Source organism: Numenius arquata, chromosome 8 (genome assembly GCF_964106895.1).
Source record: "Numenius arquata chromosome 8, bNumArq3.hap1.1, whole genome shotgun sequence".
NCBI classification, from domain to species: Eukaryota; Metazoa; Chordata; class Aves; order Charadriiformes; family Scolopacidae; genus Numenius; species Numenius arquata.
Genome location: NC_133583.1, coordinates 6,565,023 through 6,589,191, shown reverse-complemented (window position 1 = coordinate 6,589,191; position 24,169 = coordinate 6,565,023). Strand labels below are relative to the sequence as shown.

General features: G+C 36.6%; 1 protein-coding gene across 1 annotated transcript in view; it reads right to left on the bottom strand.

The window, feature by feature from the left end:
* SUCLG2 (succinate-CoA ligase GDP-forming subunit beta) overlaps positions 1-24,169 on the bottom strand; it is a 131,892-nt gene that overhangs the window by 88,481 nt on the left and 19,242 nt on the right. Inside the window, exon 2 of the mRNA XM_074151424.1 lies at positions 17,446-17,587. Within this exon, the coding sequence (XP_074007525.1) occupies positions 17,446-17,587 (142 nt within the window). The remainder of the gene's footprint in view (positions 1-17,445; positions 17,588-24,169) is intronic.

Sequence of the window (24,169 nt, the reverse complement as noted above, 5' to 3'; positions counted from 1 at the left end):
GTGGGTTGTTTCATAGCTCCGTACAGTGCAGCTCTAGAGAAAAGCTTCAGCCAGCGGCGCAGAAAAGGTGTTGATAGAGAGAACAAGACATCTGAGGCTCTGACCTTGGCCACCCATATTAGTCATGTGTGCTCCATGCAATAAACTTTTCATAAAGCTCTCAACGGTCCTAGCCTAATGAAAGAAGAAACAGGACAACAAATAAAATTGAAAATTAAGAGTGGATTACTTTCAGCAGAGAGCTACAGTGAACTCTACAGCTCTCCTGTCCAAGAGGTTAAGTGATGAAGTACCACAACGACATCTGTGTCATCGCAGACGGAGCAGGTAGAGTTGGCAGTTTGCTGTCGACATCTCCCAGGAACTATCCTGTTACACAATCAATTAAGCGAACAAAGAAAGAAAAAACTTGCAAATTATTACAGTTAGAAAACCAAGCACATTTCATTACTACGGTAATAATTTTTCTACGTGGCTTCTTTGTTACTCACCTAATTCAGAACATTATTTGTCATCATAAGTTAAGATTTAATTCCACATTAAACGAGCTGCAAGTAGTTGGAAGTGGCTTAAAATCTACGTAGACCAAACACAGCCAGACTTTTATTGCTTATGTAATATCGACATCAGCCTTGCAAAGCTCTTACACAGGCACACAAACTGAAGGTCTAAAATCAGTCATTTTGCTTTCAAAGCTTTCATTAGACACACTTGACTTCAGGAGGTGGTCCTGGAGCTTCTCAGTGCTTGAGGAAGTCTTGATCAAAAATCACAGGCCTAAACTTTATAAACCACTATTCATTTGTGACAGTCATTTGGAAGCATTTTCCAAAGGTTGTTTTTGAAATGATACAATGCAGAGTACCCTTCCCTGAAAACACCAGACTCTCCAAAATACCCCAGAGCTGCCAGCTACAATTGCTGGTTTTGAAACTTCAGACCATCTGTATTTGAAATGAGCATTCTGTAGATAGTTATTTGCATCTCTCCCATGCCAAGACATGCCAAAGTACGGAGTCCCAAATGGAAATACATTCTGCCTGCATGGGTAAAGACCCAAACAGACTCACTCAAAACATACATACAAAAACATTTTCCTGCAAAGATGTACCTCGAGTCAGACGCAGTCTGTTTATTTTTTTTATATTTATAGTATCCACTGAATTAACATTTAGTATAGTTAAAAAAATGATGCCTACACAATAATTCCAAAAAGTGGAAATACATTGAAGTCAAATACTTCCATAATTACTTTCAACTTCTTATATTTATGCAGAAGATAATTAATACATTTCATGAAGCATCCTCCCAGTTGTTTTTCAGTTTGGGGTGTTTTTTTGTTTGTGTTTTAAAGAGTTTTCACTCTCTTCCCTTCTGTTTTTCCTGCTGACACTTTATTCTCTTCCCTCTTGTAAATATGAGCTTATAAGAATAAATCACGTTTTATTTATTAAAGGTAAAAATATGATTCAGTACAAAGCAGAAAAGCCAATCACCATAAAGTTTCCCTCCACAGGGAAAACTTCATATAAAAACACTAGGTTTTATATGAAGATTCAAATACGTATCCAGCAAGGCATTTAAGCAAGAATAGAAGTACTCTAACTGTACAGGGGACTGAATATTTTTTTCCTTTTGCATTACCTACGATGCTTAAAAAACAAAGGGATAGCTTTGGCCAGTTCTAGCGAAGTAAAATCAATGACAATTCTTTAAAACATAAGTATTCTGTAATGAGGAACCTGACACATCTGAGAACTGTTGCCCATATTAGCACCAAAGAGCTCCACAAAATTAATATGGAGTAATATTTTTTACTTTTATATTCAGGTCACTTATACTATCAACATTGTTAATTCAAAGGAAAAAAAAAAAAACCCTTGATTCCTCTGTAAATGTATTCTACTTGGAAAAGTGCCTGTATGAAGCACACCAGGGAACAGGAGTGCAAGCAGACCATATCACCTTGCCCTTTGTTTAGATTGTCAGTTTTTCCTTTTGATCTTTCTTTGCAGTTGAAGAACCAAAAATTGATTTTCCCAGTTGAACTAAAGTAGAAAAAGCACGATGTTTTATTTAAGATCCTTCAGTCCCGCATATAAGCCTATTTCTTTCTTTATATACAAAAGAAACCGTCTTTTTGTTCTTGTAAAAAAATATTTTCAGGTGGGGAACGCTCTCACTGTACTGAATGTGGCTTCATAACAAAAAAAAAGTTGTGGGGGGTGTGTGTTTAAAAATCCCAAATACTGGCTGCCTGCAGAGAAGCACACACACCTCACAAACCTCCTAGAGTTACAGAAACTGAGATTCAAGGAAGGAGCAGTCATACTTGTGAGGTGTGTGCATAAACCTACACTACTAGCAAGGTTATACCCCAAACCCTGTTTATAGCCAAAGAGAAAGCACATCTTATTTATTTAGATACATATAAAACAAAGAATATATTCTAAGTATAGCCATAATCTTAATTTCATAGAAAAAAATATTCCAGATTTACTTATTATAGAACAAGAAATAATACCTATATATGAAAAAGTTTCAATAATAAGGCACTTAAGGCTGTCATACAACTATTTCCTAATTTCTACCCCTTCTGCTGGTGTTACTCTCATCCCTCCAGTGCTCTTTTTGGTCCAAAGGCTGACAGTTTTATTCTGGTACAGGGCTGTTAGAGCAAGTCATCACTATCTGGAGCCCTTTGTTTGGAGGAATATGATGTTCATTTTGATGGTTTCTTCTTTCTCACTCTGGATCCACACTTTTAAAATTTGCTCTTTTTTTCAGTGGTCCATGGTCATCTGAATTTGCTATATACAGTGCCTTTTACAGATACTAGATACCAGTTCTTTGTTTTCCTTGTTAACACTAGAACTGTTTTATCTTGCTAGTGGTCTGCATTTCTTTAACTGACCATAGGTGAGTTACTCAGAGGTGTGGGATCTCCAGCACCAGCCTGTGCTCTGTCTCTTGTCACCCTGTACCTGTGACTCTGCTACACCCTACCCTGTATTACACCAGCTCTGTATTCCTCTATGCTGCATCATTACAGTAGTCGTAAGACCACACTGGCATCGTATAAAGATAAACAGAAGCAAACCAAATTAGCCACAGATACCTTGTCAATTAGAAAAAATGCTGTTACAGCTAAACCAAGTAAATCAAAGTTGCAAGAGGTCAAGAAAAGTTCAGAGAGAGGAAGCCTGAGCAGCCTCAATCCTGAGGCTCTGCAAACTGAACAGAGGTCACGGCCCGTTGCTATCCATAGCAATACCGCATTACAGGGCTACAGGGTCACAGGGAGAAGCAATAGTTAGTAGAAAAGCTCCTGGTTTTACTCAACTGTTACACAGTACTAATAAAATATAAGTAAAACCAACAGAAGGGCTGTGCAAGTCTTAGATGCTATGAGATTTGCCCATGTCTCACTGAAGACTATCTAAAGATATAGTGTCTTTTAAGAGCAATCTTGAGTCACCAGAGAAAGCCATGGTTCCAAAAAAAAAAAGAACCCAAAAAAGCCTATATTCCATTTCATGATTTTACATAATTCTCAGAGATAAGCTTTGCTACTTAGAAGCCTTAGAAGTTTTGATGTTTCCCCATGCTCACCATGCAGTCAGTGAGCCCCTTATACATCCTTCATTGTCACAAAGCCATCTATCATCTTATTTAAATATAATAGTCAACCATTGAATGAGAAATACTGTGTGCTCTAATAGGCTAATTATTATTATTAAATACACATTTTAACCCATTGTGTGACCAAAATTATTTAATAATGAATTTCTTCAATTGCGGTCACAACTTGCATTTTGGAATAAAGCATTGATATTGGTAGAGAACAAAAAAGCTCCCTAACACCTACAGGTATTATTGTTGCTCATGGACTCCAAATGTCCTGTTATCTGCACAAATTCTTATCAAGTCCTTGAAGAAAGCTGAGCTTACAAACTGCTAAGCTGCTGTTGGACCCCACAGGAAAGCTGAGGGCACACACCTTTACAAATGCCCCCTTGGAAGCAGAAGAACCTCCTGCCCATCACAGGCTTTCCAGCGCTTACCTTGACTGCTCCAGTCTTTCTAATCTCTCAGGAGATGAACTCGGAAAGGCTTACACAGCTTTGCCCAAGCATTTCATTTGAATCAATTCAGCATTTGATTTGTCACGTAGGATTTTATTCAGAACAGTTTGCTAGATAGCATATAAAATTCCGTATCAATTGTAGCTGAACAGTCTGTAGTGAGGCCAACCACTGAGAAGTTTAAATCCAAGGAATACAACTGTGATTCCCCTTAAGATGTATGATTACCTTTTTAGAACTTGCAAAGAGGATACATAAGACAACCAAAGTCTGGCATTTTTTAGTTGTTTAAAAGATATAGAAAGCACTACATACACCTACATAGAGAAATCTCAGTTATTAGTAGTGCTGAACTGGTTATTTAGAAGCCGACGTGCCTTCCTCATACAGTAGCCGTGTAGACCTTTCCTTGTCCGTTGAGGGAATACAAACATCCTCCTCACCAGTTTTACCGGCTTAGCATTGATATCTCAAGCTCCAAGCACTAACCTAGCAGCAAAGATACAACTATATGCATTACAGTTACACTTCGTGTTTTTCAGGTTTTGTAACATTAAATTAGCCCAGAAAAATGAGCGTAGAAGCAACAGAGAGGCATTAGCTTTGGGTCTGGCAGTCAGCATTTACCGGGAAAGATGCATCGCAATGTGATGTTGAAATCAGCAAAGCTGTTTCAATTAGGCTTACTGCAAGATGAGCTCTGTGGGGACTTCGCAGGTAAGTATTATTGCTTGGAACTTGAATTCCACATATTTTAATGAAATTGCACAGTCTAAACATCACAATGAGTGAGCAGTCATCGCAAAATGTGGAATTTGCAGCTTTGTCAATTACTCACATATAAAGGGAATTTTTCTGGCCAAAAATGTAAAATTGGAATAAGCAGCAGCTGTGTTTGCAGAGAAAGAGAACGTGCAGCTGATTTAAGTGTTTTGGACCCGTATTGAACCTATAAAGGGACTGACATAACAGGTGAACAGGAATGTCTCAAATGTTCACATTCCTTATGCACAGCACCGTTCAGCAACTTCTCAGCTTCAGATGAGCAGGACTATGAATCAAATCTGTGCTGAACTTGTCAGATGATCATATCTGTGCACCAGCTTTATAACCATGGTCCAGCTGAGAGTTTGCAGGTTCAGCTACTCTGCTCTTTAAACAACAAATATGCGACCTAAAAACCATCCCAACAGCCCCTCCCATGAATCCTCAATACCAGATGCTCTCTCTGACATCCCAACAACTGTTAAGAACTGGTTAATATTTCATTAACTCAAGGTCAGCAAGTCGCTTTACCACATCGGAAAACCCACTTCTCAAGTCCTGCACAGAGTCACTTCATTGTGTCTGCATGGTTTACAAATTAGGGGAGGTAACTGCGGAAAAAAATGCTACAGTAGATTATTATTTTTCTCGCTGCAGAAAATAGTTCCAGATTTTATGGAAGTGTCAGGTACAGAATAGGGCAATTTTTCTTTAAAAGGCAAAATTTTTGTGTGATGTTTTGTTCCTGCTTCTGCCTTCTCTTCCACTCCAACCTTCTCACTTCGAGGCCAAGTTCAGAACTTGTATCTGAGGCAGCATAAATTACATCTGTGTAAATAATGGTCACAGTTAACTCCCAGAAAGTCTCTTGTGGCATAATTGACTTAGGAAGATACAAAAGAAGAGATCTAAATAGCTAGAACAATTCATAGAGAGACCAGAGAACATATAATTAGCATTGCCCTACCTGCTGTTAACTGCACTAATTACATTCCTTTCTGCACAACTGATGAGTTTCAGCGATACCCAGCTCCTGTTAAATTACCTCTGAACCTTAGCCCTTAAAAATCTCTCTCTAGTATTTAAGTTGACTGGTTTACTTCCCTTCTTCATCAGCCTAGAGTTTTCTGATGGAATGCTTACTACAGTCTACGGAAGCTCATACATATCACTATTTACAGGATACTAAATGTCAAAAACTCAATGTAAAAAATAGCTATAATGTAATGTTTTGGGTTCCAGTTTAAAGTTGTGAAAACAGACACAAAGCTGAATAAACTCAAAAGACATAGGAGTCTCATTTTGGAAAATGACAACATGAAATACCTGCAATTTTTTCATCTCAAAATTGTAAAAAAAAAAAAAAAAAAAACAAACCCTTTTCTGTACAAAAGCGCAAAAGCGTCTAAGCATCTAACTTAGCTTTTTATGGATCGAAGAAATAATGAAGTAAATACTATCTGCATACGCACTTCAAATAGGAATGTCACTCAAAAGATAAAAATACATAAGTTATTTATAGCACATGTTAATCACCGTATTTAAATGGCAGATTACTTTATGGCATGAGACAAAAGCCTGTTTTTATAGGGGGTAGAAAACGCTATAAGAAAGAATACTGCAAATTTAACTGTCTTACAAAAAACTAATCAGTCTCAAATCTCTTGTTCCACTTAGATACCAACATATACAAAACAAATGCTGTATTATACTGAAGGTAAGATATGGGAAGGCCAAAAAGCAAAAGAAAAATCAACCACACCGAACATTTAATGAGCTAAAACAAAAACCCGTGTAAAAGATTTATCTGTGGTAACAAGAACAAGCGGGGTGTTGGACATGCAGACACAGTATAGGATTACTATGACAATAATCTTCAGTGGAGCACAATACTCACACACAGAAAGATTAGGAAAGCTGCTACTAAAATACACAGATGAGTAACTGGAGGAATAGAGGGATAAGACTTGGCAGGGAGTAGAGGGAAGCGCGCTGCAGTAATGGTGAATCTTCCCAATGACTTTATATTGTTAACTATTTATACAGTAAAATTTTCATGGCTGCCTGACTTTCCCCTCTTTGTAAAAATCCTGGTACTGTTCTTAAGCGTTTAGAACAATAAATATATTTAAGATTTATAGCCTGAAGTTTGGCCCTATTTATCTTACTAAGGTGAGCAGTCCAACTAAGCCCAGGGGAGGTGCAAGAAAAATGTTCTCCTTCACAATGACACAAGAAACAATAGCTGACTTTAACTGTAGGACAGGGTAGAGTATACTACATATAGGTAAAACTGGCAACTTCAGATTTTTCTTAACAAAACAAAAATCACTTAAAATAAGAGCATAGCTAACTTCTGGAACTAAACTAAACATGATTCTCACTAAATGTTTTTCGTGATGACATTCTCAAGGCTTAAAGCCTCATTTAAAATATACTGTGAGGCAGCAAGTCAGATAATATCTCCCAATTGAATCCAGCAGGGTTACAAAGACACATTTCATATTCATAAGTGTGTTGAAATATTTTAGTTTTCTTAAACTGCAAATATTTGAAGAAATGTAGATAAACATATTTTAAATTCACAGCACTTTCTCAAATATGAAGTAGCAGATTAACGAAATGTCAGAACATCCACAGTTTCAGAAACTGCTCTACCATTTTAGGTAGAGATTATCTATCAAAAAAAAAAAATAAGAATCACAGCCTCTTATGATCATACTTCTCAACTGCTGATGTATTCAGAACATCAGCTTGTAAGTTGCTCCCACCTTTAAAGATAAAACAAGCTCTTGCAAGTCATACTAACCTTCACAAAATACCAGTTAAGATTACTTCATAGACTGGAGGAGGCTGTGGGAGGAAAAGCAGGGAAGGGAATCACAGTGTGGAGGCTGTATGTTGTGTGTTCTCTAAGCTTTAGACAAACTGAAAGGCCAGCAGAAAGAGAAGATTCCTGGCTTGGTTGAAAACCACGTGCTTTTATAGCAAACGTACAATCTAATATCCTTACACATCAATCACATCCTAAACCAACCCCTATTCCACAAAGACAAAAGGTAGAGCAAATTTAACAGAAATGAGTGACAGATTTAAAAAAAAAAAAAAAAAAAGTAACTTCCTCAGTTGAATTATATACAGAAAGTAGTTATCCAACAATAGTCCCTTCCTGTTGTGCCCTGCATCACCCGGGGGACACCAGTGGAGATCAGGGAAATGACGAGAGTATCAAAGTAGGGCAATAACCAGAACTGTTCTCTTAAACACTCAACAGAAGAAATGGTAAAAGACGAAGCAATAATTCAGAATTCAGTTAAAGAAAAGCATCTGAATAAGAACTGTTTTTTTCAGCATAAGTTCAACTATTAATTTGAAGGAACTTATCACTACTCAGAACTTCACTGTTTGTAAAGTTTCCCAGTTTCACTCTCTCTAAACCTAGCTCAGTTCCTCCAGTTCTTTAAAATGCCATCGCCGGAGGCCTGACTACAAAACAGAGGGTCTCTCCATACAAGCAGGAGCAATGAGGGGGCAACCAGAGCTAATGTCATATTTGCCCCCTTTACAGAAGAAACTGCAGCCTCAACTAAAATCAGTTTCAAGGACAAAAATGTTCACGGTAGGGAGGAGGGAACAGATTATGTAGTTCTTTGAAAAAAAATTACCACCAAACTACTGACCACATGAAAGAGTTTTTCTAGTAAGTACCCAACAGACACTACAAAAGGGACTAATTATAAACTGTCCTCGCCTCTAGACTTCCATCACCCTGCTCTTAGATTTTCTACCAATTCAATTCAACATGATTTTACTACTAGTACTCCCATTAAAAAGTTTAATTTAAAAGCCACACACATCACATTTTGCAGACATAAGTGTCAATTACGCTTCTGACACCCTTATACAAGAGATTACACACTGCCAGGCTGATCGCAGAGAAGATGCAGAACTACATAGTGCAGACCCATCAATCTCAGAAGCTTTGTCATCTCATTTCAGGTTTCTAACTAATAAACACGATTTCAAAAATTAATTCTTAAAACGTGTCTCCTCCTGAGTGCTCACACCACATAAAGAAAATAAGCACAAGCAGTCACCCCAAAGATCCCACCATCAATGCAGCTGCAGTAATGAGGCCCAGAGAGGAAAAACTACAGACTGCCAGCTGAGAATGTGATCTTTTCCATCACAAGTTAAACCCACAGCATCTGCAGTATTTGTTACCAACAATGTGCTAAGATATAGTAACTATAAACACATACATTTCTTTTAAATAAATACATCGGGCTTCACAGGAAATAAGAGAAGAATCCTCAAGTGAAAGCAGCACATGGCTTCGGGACAACAACCGTTATTTTATACCTTGTCCCATATAGTTTGCTAAAATACAAGTGAGAACTAAATGATTGTTCAAGTAAGCCAGTATTTCCTTCAACAGTGCTGTAGTTTATATCAAATGAAAAATTTGGATTCAGTTCTGCCTTGAAACACACGCGGTCAGTGATGGGAGAATCCTAAAAACCAGCACAAGCCATTTATCTTCTATCAGGAACAGACATCCCCAAACGGGGACACACTGTGGTATTCAGACAAAACCAGCAGCTATAAATACAGGTGATTTGAAAAAAACAAAAAAACCCACCCCAATATTTAGCATCACAGGTGGATTTTTACTACAGGGTTTTACAAATTAAAGCCAAAGCAAATGCTTTATCACATACATTCCAAAGCAAGCCAGAAAAACAAGGAAAACCAAAAAACAGAAAAGAAATTCAGTTTCAAGAATTGGCCCCCAAATATTTAGAAGCAGAAGGGCATCTAGAGAGCATAGAAGGTGTGATTTCTCCCCTTTACACAGCTGCTAGTATCACAGAGAAAACAATGTTGTTTAGTGTTTCATACCTTATACATAAAGTGTGTCTAATGGTTCTGATTTTATGCATAAAAAAATGAGAATTTCATGCAGCTGCTTCTCAATTACGCATCTGGTTATTGTTTTGCAGCTGCAAAACTACCTTGAAGAACTATAAAATATGGTGTGACAAGTCTGGAATAAATACCAGGAGTCATCTTGTACCTTCCTTGTGAAATGTTGCATTTTTTTAATCACTTGTTAAAATTCCTGAATCAAGAGCTATGGCTTCTGTCACCTCCTCCTTTTATAAACAAAAATCCACTAATATATTTAACACAAGTGAAATTTGTGAATGACTGCTTTCTACAGCACACATTAACTATAAAACTCAGTACACCATTTCTAGAGTATTTTTTACTTTGTGTTGTTACTTCCAAGCAGCTATTTTGGTAATTTGATCAGAAATCCAACACGGAGAACAATAAGTCAGCACAACATTAGTGTCAGACATTTGAAATGAGATTTTGATTTGTTAGCCCCCCAGCCATTACTCATATTACTATAAATCTATTGAATATGAAGACATTTGGTGACGAAGAATGGTTATAAAATACCCAACTATTGTAAGCAGTCTCAAGCTTGCATTTACTGACTCACGCTCAGCATGTAATTTTCTAACAAAGGGAACAGATAAGAAAAATAAAACAGATTTGTTTTTCATAACAGTGCATTTGAAATTAACTATTTCTGTAATTCCTTATGAGATGGAGGGTCCTTTGAAGAATTTCCATATCTAAAATATTAATAAAGCAACGATTTGTAATTTAACTTGAAACGGAAAGGCTCAACTTGAAACAACACAATACCCAGTGGTAAGCTTTGACAAAAATCTTTTATTAATTTTGTTTCAACAAGAATGAAACTCAAAATCACTGTTAGGGAAGCTGGAAGTTTTTCTGCCTGTTTTTCTGGCATGCAGGATGTGACACGTGGCCGTTACCAACAAGCGCCTGTGCTCTTCGACAGCTGCCCATTTTTCAAAGGGGTGCCAAGGGCTTACATGGAGAAAAGTTGCTAAGCTGAAGAGGGGGGAATGAGACACTGTAAAGCTGAGTGAGAGCCCCCTTGCAGGGTTTACCAAGGATAATCCACTGCTTAAATACCGCTGTGTTTAAAATTTTGCCACTTCTCAGCAGCCTCTGCGAAATGAAGTTTCTTAGCACAAAACCCAGCAGGAGGAGGGAAGTAAAGGGGGAGGGAGAACAAGCAGGAATTACAAGACCTAAACCCAACCAAACAAAACACGCACACAAAGAGGAGAAAGTAAGAGTATTTTAGGGCTCATGTCCAGGGGCAAAGGTCCCGCTATACCGTGGTTTGAACAGCCATTGTGTACCAAATCCCCAAATGGAAACCCTAATTCCACCTTAATTGTGCCTTTGTGTGCTTTAGCTTCCAAGGCAGATTAAGTTAAAGCACCTAAAAGCAATCTGAGAGCAAATGAAGAATGTCCACAAAAAAACTCTGCTATCAAATAGGTACCATTCTCCAGCCTTGCCCTATAGCCGTATCACAGCAAATTTCACCACCACCTTCTAACAAAATCCTTAGTAAAGCAGGTTTCAGTGAATACAACCCTTTAAGACCATTCCTAACTACTCTCATTTTCCATGACTGATTTTTTCACCCAATAGATGGGGTAAGTAAATTGGATCACTGACATATTGATTATTAAGCCTCACACAAAAAATTACTTTAAACAACAGTGACATACAAGGCATTGCCTTCATAACTTTTATACTCTAGTTTTTTTATTTTCATTGTTTTCAGGTGAGTGAGATTTTTTTTAATTGTTTGCACCACAATTAAGCTTGAATTTTTTTCCAAAAATGAAACCATTTCAAAGTTAACAAATATAGAAAAAAATATTATTCGAACTGTCAGCAATCACTATTTATTTTCTGATCAAAGAAACATTAATTTCTATGATCACTGTGCCAAATAAATGGCGGTTTAAGCATAGCATTCCAGAAAGCAGAAAAAAAGTATGCATAAAAACATACAATGGATTTTAGCTGAACACAACAGCTAAAGATTTGTTGTAAGTAGGGTAAGATATAACTGACTGTTTAGCACAAAAAAGGAAGAGGTTTTTCTCTATCAGAACTCATAAGGTGAAAGATGGCATCAGGAAGAAAAAAGACAAAACGGCTACAATGAGGAAAGGGCTATAAGAAAGCACAGGAAATTGGACAAGGGACAGAAAAAGATTAAAACCACAAATGATGGCAAATTTTGTGGAGTTTTGAAATGGCTGCATTCAAGAGGTGCTTATGAAGACTGGGAGTAAGAGAGTATTAACAGGCATTTCCTATTATTGAGAAGTTGCAGGAAAATGCAGATTCCCTCTAGTCTTAGATTTCACAACTCAGACAAGGCAAAATCCATTAACTGAAAGCCTGCTAAATGGAATAAGAAATACTTGCGCTTAGTAATGCTGAACATGGTTCAAAGGCAGCTCATCCACTACTAGTTTTCTATTAAATTTAAAAGGCTGTTTTCTAAATACTTACCCATTTGAGAATAGAATCATATTAGTCAATAACTTATAGCATTATTTTGCCTGAAAGGATAGTTTCAGAAAGCCATAATTTAAGTATAAAGAACTTTAATAAAGGCTGTCAGAGAAAATAAGAGGACTTATGGGAGAACTGTTCCTTAACAGCGAGCACGTTCGTTGCGTACAGCTCCACGGAACACTATTTCAGTAACACGTGATTTTTCAACCTATGCAGAGAAGCATAAGCCACAGGGCTCTAAAAAATAACTAGTTATAACCATTAAGTACATAGCTTTTTTTGAGAAATAACTCATTACACACAGGTGAAAAAATATTATTACTCAGTGAACCATACAGCAGAAAGAAATATGGAAATCACAGAAATGCTGAAGGAGGCAATTCCTCTCCTACCTATCCTGATGGAGAGAAGAAAAAAGAATTGAATCACATGAGTAAGGTACATGATGACAGTAAAAAAAGACCAGCTAAGTAGCCAACAAACTCAAAGACTGAGGAGGAAATGCAGTCACTTAAAAATAACTAACAACAGAGGACTGGTCTGTAGGGGATACTCATAGAAAAGCTCTTCCTGGTATAATAAACACCACCCCTAAATTCACATTTTTAGTATCCTCAGAAACGTCAGGTTCAAGGATCTATTTCATTTTTCCTACCATAAAAGCTTCAATTAAATGGAGACAGCATTATCACCAACAACTTCTTCATAATCTATACAAAAATGGACATTACTAACAGAAAGATCACTTTTTGATCCCTCCTAAACATACACTGCTTTCAAGTGGTTTTCACAACTTGTGCTGGAGAGAGGAACTTTCAGAGAAGGGATCTAAACCAGCATCTGAAAAAGCAGCCTTCCATCTGAATTAAACATAGCCAAGGGGAAAACCCAGCTGGCTGAGATAGGAAAGAGACCGGTGATCATGTGTCTGAGCCCACTTTCAATATTCTAAAAAATGGTGAATAATAGGTGACAGGTAAACGACCTCATGGAAAGCGGCTTCAATAAACCTCTTCTGTTCTTTATAAAATACATGTTTACCTCTCCAGCCTGATATAAAAAGCATGCCTTTAGTCCAAAGCCGGATTTTATGAGTTCCCTCATGCATAAGGCAATAGAAATAGGATATGCAGAGACTATATTTTGTTATACAATTTTTTTAAAGAAGAGCAAATAAAAGCCTTGCACTCGATTCAATTGCATTTCTCTGTGATAGAGTGTGAACACTGCACCTGACTGATTCCTAAATGTAATGAAACACTCTAAGTGGCAACGGGCAGCACTCTATTGCTTTTGTTAAAAATCAGAAAAAGAAATGCATGCCAAGCTTCCAGCATCCATTTAGGATTGTCAGCATTTTCCTCCACCTCTGTAAGTCCTCTCCTGATTCAAAGCACCAATTGACAGCACATAGTAACACCCTCCAGCATAATTATAATCCCTCTCAGCTTTGTCCACCTACTAGTTTAAAATGATGGTTCCCCTTAATAACTTCTCCATCAGGCAGAACATAAAGAACAGTGCATGAGCTGAAGCAGACTCAAGGGCCTCTGGTGGGGAAGGCTGAGAAAATGATGGACCCTGAAATGATGCACAGCACACCTGCCCAATACAGGCAATGAAAACACACACACCCTGAAAATCTGGGTGTATGTATGTATATATAAAGATTTTTTTCCTTGTATCAATACTCCAGTATGAGGGGAAAAAAATAGCAAGAAAGGAAATGCCTACTCTGGCTAAAGAAGCCCATAACGTACCACGGCATTGAGAATCAGATGAGAAGATTTGTGAGTTAACGCAGGAACAGCCAGATGACCTTACGTTTCAGACAAAAACTCAGGTCCCAAATATTTCACTTTGTTCTGTAAAATACCTGCACTAAAACCGTAAGAACTTGTTTACAAGTTGTGTTTCTTCAGATGGCAGATCAAGCAATGCCATACTGTTGCAGCAAAACAACACAACGTCTTTTTCTTTGCTCTCTTGAAAACCTACAAATTTTAACATGAAACACAAAAGTGTTTGTGACTGCATTTCTTGGTATTCTGTAAATATCGCGTTCTCTACAAAAGTTACACCTGAAAATTGCTTAGCACGTAAAAGGCAATGAATTCCTTGGGGCCTAATTCTGTATTCCTTATTGTGTACAGCTTCTTTTGAAGTCAATATTAGTGATGTCATTTTAATTTTCTTCACATCTGCCATTCTTATCTTAGAAGAGAAAAACCCAATCCTTTAATTCCATTTAAAAAATCCTTGTAGACTGCCTTTTGTGCTTTGGTAAGTTTTGAAAAATCTTTCTGAGAAAATTAATATTCACTGTATTCAGTGTACATATTAATAAAAATAGAGCGAGCAACAGAGGAAATGAACAAACTATAACAAAACTGCTGATACTGGATAAAGGCAAACCCTTTCGAGAACACAAGCATTAACACCTTCCTGACAAGTGAAGACAGCAGCAAAAATTATCTAATCCCACCTCTTTCCATTGCACCAACAGGAAACCGAACAACAGCAAAACTGATGACCACAGGCACTGCAGCAGTACAGACAGCTCTGTCAAGCCTGTAGTATTTAGTGAAATTGTGAAATTAATTTGTGAATATCACATTTCATAAAGACTTCCATCTCAGGAACTTCTATCCCTTTTTCTATTCCCCTTTATCACATACACAGACCCAGGCGAGTGATGTAATGCTGTAAGATTACGAAGGAAAATAGTTGTTTCTCCTGTATTGATGATGACAGGTCTATAAAGAACTTCCTTTCACAAGAAAAATACTGAACCTTTAACTTTGAAGTTTTGATAACTTTATTTTTATCTTAAAAACACATTGGCAAGCATCCTTCCTTGTTTGCAGAAGCTAAAGTTAAGGACAGCTGCAATGTGGCATATAGTACCTACAACACCAGATTTTTGAGCAGGACTTGGCAGGGGTGATTGGCCTCTCTTTTCACCATCTTTTACTGCAGAACGCCTGTCTATCAAAAAGAAGCTGCCTCCATTGGTTATTTTATTTTGGAATATTTTGTGCCTCCTGTAGGCTGAAGTCTTTTGTTTCACCCATAACTTTTTACTTTGGGTGGTTGCATATTCAGAAGACAGCAGCCCATATCGAATTGTGCAGATAAACCTGAGTGACAGAGATACTGCCAGTCTGAAGGATCATAAAGAAGATAAATCTAATGAAATCTTGAAACAGCAATGACTACAGTAGCAAAACTTGCATTCTTCATGCTTAGTTTTCAAAGTGCATGTTAGAAGTACCAGGTACAGCACACTATCAGAATGATTATGAGGATGTTGTTAATTATTTAGTGGATCAATGGAGTGTGTCAATCATTTCAACATGAAATAGCTTCCACACTATAAACCACAATTCTTTAATGCCCAGTAATGCAGATGCTTGAATGCAATTATATAAAATGAAGAAAGGAACCACTGACTGATAATATTTTGAAGTGTTAACAAGTCAACCCAGTTAAAATACATACAATTTGCCTGATAAAGTTTTATTAGCAAGTAATTAATTTATTTTTATATTTCACTTTTCATTATTTAAATTTCAACAGGTTTTAGTTTTTTTTATAGACCAATATCTCTGTGATTTGCAAAGCAGGCAAGCTACAGGGGGCATTTAAAATAAATCTGGCGTCATAAGCCAGAAAAGGTTCCCTGCTTTTCATGGAGTAATCTTTTTCTCCAAATAGGTACAGGGATCAAGAATAGTAATAGTTATTGGACAGACCAATCCATTTATGGGTATAACCATGAAGAGGAGAATTCAAGTGCTGTAAGATTTGTGAAGAACCTGCCACAACTTCAGATAGCATTTCTTGTTTTTCTCAGACATTCCCAGATGAGAAAACTCTCCAATTCTATGAGCTTTGCTTTGTGTCAACATTTTTGAGTTTGCGCTGCCAAATGACCATAACAGTGGCATTTAATGTTTTTGTTTCAAATATATTTTCAAACATACTGGTTGACATAAGAAGGTTTTGATTACTGAAAAATGTATCACCTTAATAAAGTTATAGAGATCGAGCAAGACATTATGCTAATCCTATTCAGCTACTTGAGGTCTGATGAGATCTTTGATATAAGTTGGGTTAATTTACTTCCCAGTGGGCAAAACTGAAATGCATTTTAAGTGGCTTGTGCATTACGTAAAGCATAAAACAAAAAAACCTTCCTGTTACTAGACAATTAGATTATAATAGTGTCTGTCCTCTGACATTTTGATGTATGACATATTAACAAAAGGTAAATGAGAAGAGGAAAATATGCAAACTACTATTAAAGTAGAAAACTTCTTTCAGAGTTAGAATTGAGTGACAAACATACTTTAATGTATTTCCTTTTGAGAGAAAAGGTATTACATAAATTCATTTCTGACCCCCATTACCATCTTACATTCACCGCACTAAAATTAAGATCTTGTCAGAGAACCAAAATGAGGTTCCAGAAGCAGGGTCTTCTCTCAGCCACTGCCAAGTCCCTTTAAGATGGCAGGTAATTCAACTCGCCCTTTTTATCTCCACATGGACAAACATACACATGAGCAAACATACATTTTTATAATTCTCTCCTGCATATTTTATATCTTCATAGAATCATAGAACAGTTAAGGTTGCAAGGACCTCTGAAGACCATCTAGTCTAACCCACCTGCTCAAAGCTGGGTCAGCTAAAGCAGAATGTGTCCAACTGGGTTCTGAACATCTTCCAAAAAAAAAGTAGAGTCCACAGCCTTTTTCTTCCTTTGCTTTTTAATAGAGCAATTTATTTGAAAACAACTTCTTATTCACATTCATTTACTTTGGTTCCTTAAGTTATATCAAATATACAACAACAAATAATTTACCCCAGAAACCATACATGAAGTGATTCTGAATTCTGAGTTATTCAAAATGACATAAATAATGTTAATTAAAGACTACATACAAAACATTTTAGAAATAAAGTTCTAAAGAAATATTGCTGTTATAAACTGCTGTTCAAATATGAAATTAAGCAAATATTTATGGCCTGCATAATATATCAAACCTTTTCAATAAGCATCAATTTGAAGATTGTGTACAACTTATTAGAAAGCAATTTATTTTCCAGATTGCTATCTAGTGAAGCAGATTCCTCCCATTATCAGCCGACTTACTTAGTCTCTGAGCAGCCTCCAGGGCATCATTTGCAGAATCAGCTACAAAGAATCTCTGAACTGTAACCCCATGGTCTGCCATTAGTTTTTTGCTTTGGTACTCCTGCAGGTTCAGCCATCGTCTAGGGGTTAATTGAACAGCCTAGAAAAACGAGAGGGGAAAATAACATAATGCTCATTAAGAACAGTTCATGAGACAGCCAACTGAGCTCTTCCACCTTATGGTTATCTCAAACCAGCAGTTAAACAACAGTGTTTCAGAGAAAAGGTAAAATACGTATTGATTTACCTAAGTGCCTTTTCTTAACATTTGTGCATTCAAAGCACTCTGAAAGCTACAGATATTTTTTAAAAGCTACACAAGGCTCACTGGGTGATCTTGGCTAGACAAGATGTCTTACATTTAATATCAATTCAGATTAGAGTTAAAGCCAGGTTTACCAAAGTCTATTTATGTTTTCATGTTATCCTCTGCTATAAAAATATTGACTGTTACCTTAGAACAAATCCATTGTTTCGTATTAAATATCCTTATTTACACAAAATTTTACATAATTCTTCCCTATAAAATTATTTCTGAGTCTATGCATTTATTGCAGCATCTCAGAAGAAAAACAACTGACATGGAATGAGCATCATCTTGTAGGAAACCATAGAGTAATATACGTATTTTCAGCGGTCTGTTATTTGTGCTTGGTTGGTTGCGCTTCTAAGTATATTTTGTTGAGGACAAAGGTTGTAGCACAACCACGTCAGCCATGCAAGGCCAACAACAGTTGGAGAAGAATTTACCTTCCATTCTCAACATGCCATTTTAGATGCTTGCATGTGCGCATATATATATATATATCTCATAGACATGACGATGTGGCAACCTTACACACACAGACACCACATTTGCTTCTCTTGGCAGTAAACATTGAGTATAGACACTACAAATTCACAGGATCATTACTGAATGACTTTAAGAAAGGACACATTCTCTACACAGGATAAATTGTTACAGACAAAAGCAATAATTAAGGAGCTGTCACTGACTCCTGGCAATGGTAGAATGGCAAAGGTGGCACCGACTCCTGGCAATGCTAGAATCCCATTTTGTGCCAGCAAAAGATGTTCTTCCCACATGGAGAGACGAATTGTTGTTGCACTGGCAGACAGCCCACAATCAATTCTTGGTTTCTCCTGAAGTAAGGAGCACAGTATGCAAGCTAGCATTATATATTTAGATATGTTAGACAAAGAGGATTATTTACTATACTAATACTTTGATCTCTACCAGCACGATAAAAAATATTATCCTAATGCAACTTTATACCGAAAACAAAAACCCTCCATGCTACAGTCTTTCAATAATAAATAACCTTTTCACAATACTAGAATTTTAAATGCTGTGTTGTATCAAAAGCAAACCTCCGTCTGTTCCTGCGTGCTTTGAAACATAGCACAGAAGACTGATGCATAAAGTAAATACAAACCCCATCTTTTACAGCATATAACCACATGTTTTCTGTAAAAATTACTCCCACAGAACTTAAACAGTTACAAATAGCTCAGAATGACACACTTCAAATTCTTTTAACCATAACCTGGTGAACGTGTTTTAGAAGAATAAACCAACACATTGTCAGTATGCTCTATGGCGATCTCTAATTCTAGGCATCATGCAGGCACCTCAGTATGTGTTTTATATTCCCTCATGTTATTCACAGACAGTATGTTATTACATTTATGCAATGCCTTCAAATGCAGGGTCAAAATTTAAAGTCACTTTCATAATTGTTGAGTTTTAATTTGTTTTCCTATTATAAGTTCTCTGTTAGGTGCTAACAGCTATTAATTCATGATCATTTCCACAAAGGGATTAACACTAGGAGCCAAGAGGCACCCCGAAGGTCAACTCTAGCCTCATATGAAAAACAGTCAGAGAATTTAAACCAAAAGCTGATGCCATAAACCCATAGTTTCTATCAAGCTACAGAAGAATGTTTAGCGTGACTGGAGAAAACACAAGTTTTATCCCTGACAATCATTAACCTTCTCTTTTTCATTGTTTCTCTAACATTTTTATTATTATTACTGAGTACTTCAGAATACATCATTATTGATAAATGCATATAATCCATACATATACACAAACACACACTGAAGAGAAGATTCACTTGAATCTTCACAGGCAGCCAGAAGCCCACTAACGTGTTATTACACCACTACCGTAAGGCTAAAATACATTTCCAAAAGCCCCCCACTTTCAGCTGTAGCAGCAGCAAAGGAAAGAACATCCCAGCATGGATCAGAAGCCGACCACATTTGCTGAGGGAGGGAGGGGAGGAAGGAGGAAAAACCAATAACCATCCCCATCTGACTAACTGGCATTCAGCCATTCTGCTCCAGTTGAAAGTTGTGTCTGATGTGTGTGCTCCCTCCTCAAGACCCGGAGCTACAGCAGGAGAACATCTACAAAGACATTTCTCAATCCATTTCTCTTGAGCAACAAAGAACTTACCAATCTGACTTCCAGGGTTCAGAAAAATAAGCTCACACCTTTAGTTAAAGCAGATTGACTTATACCAAAACGTATACCAAACAAACCCATCAATTCTAATTTAAATCTGAAAGGAAGAAACCCTGATTTAAACAATCAATTATACTCGAATTCTATATCTGTACTTTCCAGAAGAAAGATTGATTCTCCTCAGCTGGAAGTTGATTTGAAACAAAGGATAAGTCTACGCTAAGTTTGACAGCGCTTTTTGTTCATCTGTTATATATTTATAAATCCTATAGAAACAGTTCTATATTTTGATGTTGTGTAATCTTGTATTTACTAGGAGCCAAAAGATCTTTGAGCTGATCTTGGATAGAATGAAATAAATACAGACAAAGCAATGTTAAAGTTGGTGTATTAAATAAAAAGCTGAGTTAAAAGTTTTACTAAGGATTTCTCACATATATAAAAATGTTTACTTACAATTTATTTCTCTTATGCTTAAGTGTGTTTATTTACAACTAACTGGTTTATATAGGGATTTCTACAGCTCAGTAATACAGCTGATAAAATTTTGGTCGCTGGGTTTATAATTTAAGAACAAGTCTCCAAACCAGCTTTTATTCATCATTTAGAACAATAAATCAGTTTCACCTGTATGTGTTACTAAGCCGATCTAAATTAAATAAACAAAAAGAAAAATATTCAAACAATCTTATTCTGGGGCAGGCTCTTCTTGCTGTTGTCTGACAAAAGTCTCTTTCAACACAGCTTGTTTTCAAATTTTCTAGTCAGGTAGGAATTAAGTATTTAAGGAATTGCAATGCAGCACAGTGTGTCAACTGACATCTCCACCGTTAGCTCAAACCAGCAACGCTTAAGTAAAAAAAATCTTTTAAAGACTCTCTTAAATAATATGGACTGTGAAGGGCCACCATCTAATAGAGGCCTCACAACACGCGACACATACAGAACAGAGATGACAGCAAGAAAAGCAGCCGAAGCTCTATTTGTTTTATGAAGAAAGGTCATCTCCAGTGCCACCCATCTGGTGTGCCCCACTCCAGCATCACTCAGCTCCAGCCTAGTTAATGAATAAAGCAAGCGGAACAGATCCAGCAGAAACCTGCAATACGCTCTGTTCCCAACCACCCTTTGGCATGTTACAAAAGCTTTTGGTATGTATTTCGAAGTTGTAAAATGCCTATAACTCAAAATATTCCACGAGGATACTCCAAATCATTGCTGAGATGTTAAAAATCATATTACACGCACATACAGTATATATGTATATAGACATGTATATATACATAAGCATATGGATTGTTCTCTTATGAAAATTAAACAACTAAAATTAAGATATTATGAGACTATTTCTTTCATAAATTATGAACCAGACAGGTCTGAGGAACACAGACAGGAAATAAGAGAATAATTCCTTTGAAAGAACTGCCAAAGCAGTCCTAAGGGTGACAAAACAAAGATCTGGCCAAGAACTGTTGGCACATAAAAGCAAAGTCTACAAACTAACCTTAGGTTAGTAAGCATGTACATTTTTTTCCACTCCTATTTCATGTGATTCTAAGAGAGACCATCTTATTGAGTACCAACTGAAGGCTTTCAATCAAGACTTTCCACAAAAGACAAACTCCTGGTTGTGAATGAACTACTCAATAATATTAATTGGTACAGCCTATCACTGTATGCAGGAGTACAATATATTTAAGGAACCAACTGTGACAGTCTGTATTAGAAGTTCTAAAGAGCAAGGAACATGAAAAAACTTGCTTTAAAGCACTTGCAGTACATACACCATCTGTCTTGAGAAGAGCAGGCAAAATAAAGCAGTTACAAGAGATGAAATAAAGCAAAAACTTTGGATCTGTGAAGACGACTACTCTTTCAAGACCATCTTGAAAAATCAAAACAGTTGCAAACATACACATTTCAGGCTTAGGGCACAAAAAAAGTGACCATGAGATATTAGAAATGTGAGTAAACAGATGATTCACTGAACTAATTCCCAAATCAAAGATGTTTTGTTTACAATAAATATATGTCTGAACAGTTTAAAAAAAAAGAGAGAGCAATAACAGAATCAATTAGTACAAGAACTTGAAAAATCCTTGCCAGATGAAGTTCCCAACACATTTATATCAAGCATTCACAAGAATTTGAGATGGGCTTCAAATAGCGTAAGTTTCTTCAACATCATAAATTTCTACACATCCTACAGATAAATGTACACCTGACACTGACCATAATGGTGCTACTGCACAAAGGTACAGCCTTAAGACAGCACAGACAAGAGTCTACAAAGTTTTGAAAGAAAGCAATGCCCCATACCTATAGTCTTCTATAGGCAGCAATAATCCATCCCTTCCTCCTGAGACTTCTTAGGAGGACACTTCAACACGGCACAGAATACAACTACAGCATCACGTGCCTTTGTATTATTCATTTTCCCATTCTGAAGCTCTACTCTTGTCAACAACCTAATTGCTCTCAGCAGGATTAAACTAAACTCTTCAGTGCTAGGTTCACCAGTTGGTGCTAGATTCACCAGTGCAGTCCTGTCTCTCATGAAAGACAGGCTGAGGAATTAGGTTGTAAATTACCATCAGGAAAAATAATTTCAATCTGAAAGAGGGCAGGGGGGAAGGAAGTAAAAGGGAAATTAAAGCTCAGGAAAGCAGAGGCTTTTAAGAATTTCCATTCATTTTTGATTCTTGCCACATTCTATTCCTATCTTGAATACGTTTATCTCCTCTCCCCACATACTAGTCAGAAAACCATACTGGAAAACACTGTGCAGCTCTCAGATCTTTCCATGCAGCTTTGTCTAATGTTGAAACAAAATATGTTCCAACAGTTTAAGATATATCTGTGTTTCATCCATTTCTTTATTGCAAGGCCGTGTTGGAGTCCAGGGAGTACATTCTGTCACTCCAGCCTGTGAAGAAGAGACTGGAAGTATGCGGATTTTAGTAAAATTTGACTCGCTATGTGACTGACATCTTATGTTTCATCCTCATAAGATGACAGGCAAGAACTAGAAAATTTTTCCATTGGTGGCATTTTTCTGTTATCTTTAAGACATTTTTTCTAACAAAAGATTTAAAACCTCTTACTAAACTTACACACATTCTCATTACTCCTTAACCTTAAATATTAACTTCTGTCAAGGTCTGAACCGCCCCAGCAAAGGCTATAGATTTAAATACATCTTTCTAAACCTCTCTTTTAGTGGCATTTTACTTCTTAGCATGTTAGCTAGAGTTTCTATAACAAAGAAAAACTTCAAATCAAAACCTAAACCCAGACAATATGTTTCATGGAATGGAATAAAGAAAAAAAAATCAAACTAAAGGATTTAGTCTTTTGAAAGCACAATCTTATTAAAAGGCTAAAATAAATATCATTCATGAAGCTGCTGAAGACTTCATACAGACCTTGTATTACTACAAGAAAAATAAAAAGCTTTCATATGAGCTCTTTATGTGTGTTGTGCGTTGCTACACACATTGTAGATGGAGAATAGCTCTTATTTGAGATTCAGATATGCCAGATAAGTTGAAAGGCTGTTTTTTCTTCATTTTACATCACAATTAATCTTTAAGAATAAATCAGTTCATAAAACTAAGAAAAACATCACTAATAACATACATGCATGTGTTTATATAACTTATTATTTAAAATAATAGTTTTAAAGAGGAATTAAATTTTTCCTAATAAGATACTTCTTAAGATTAAATTTCTAACATAAGTGCTTATCAAAGAGATTAATATACTTAAATAGGACTCTATTACAATTGATAATATTTCCTTAGAGCCTAACAAAAGCATCAAAAACCCCAAAACTCAAGTAAGTGGAACCAAAGGCCTCAAGTGAACAGTAACACGAAGTGAGATGATGGCAGAATTATTTAATCAAGCACAAGTTTCACACTGGATTCTGTCCTGCTGGCTAGAATTATTTGGCATTTTCCAAAAGCACGAAGAATTGGTATGGTTGGGGTTCGCCTCTAACCTCCTTTCCCTTCTCCAACCTCCAAGATTTTTGTTACTAGTCAGAATCACACTAATACGGACCAAAAGTCTACAGAGTGATAGGGATTTCAGAAAACTACTGTTACTAGTAATTGTGTATTTTGTTCTGAACATGGCTTCTGTTCAAAGTTACTTCTTTATATAACTAACTGGATAGCATGTTCGGTCCAACTATGTATGTACAGC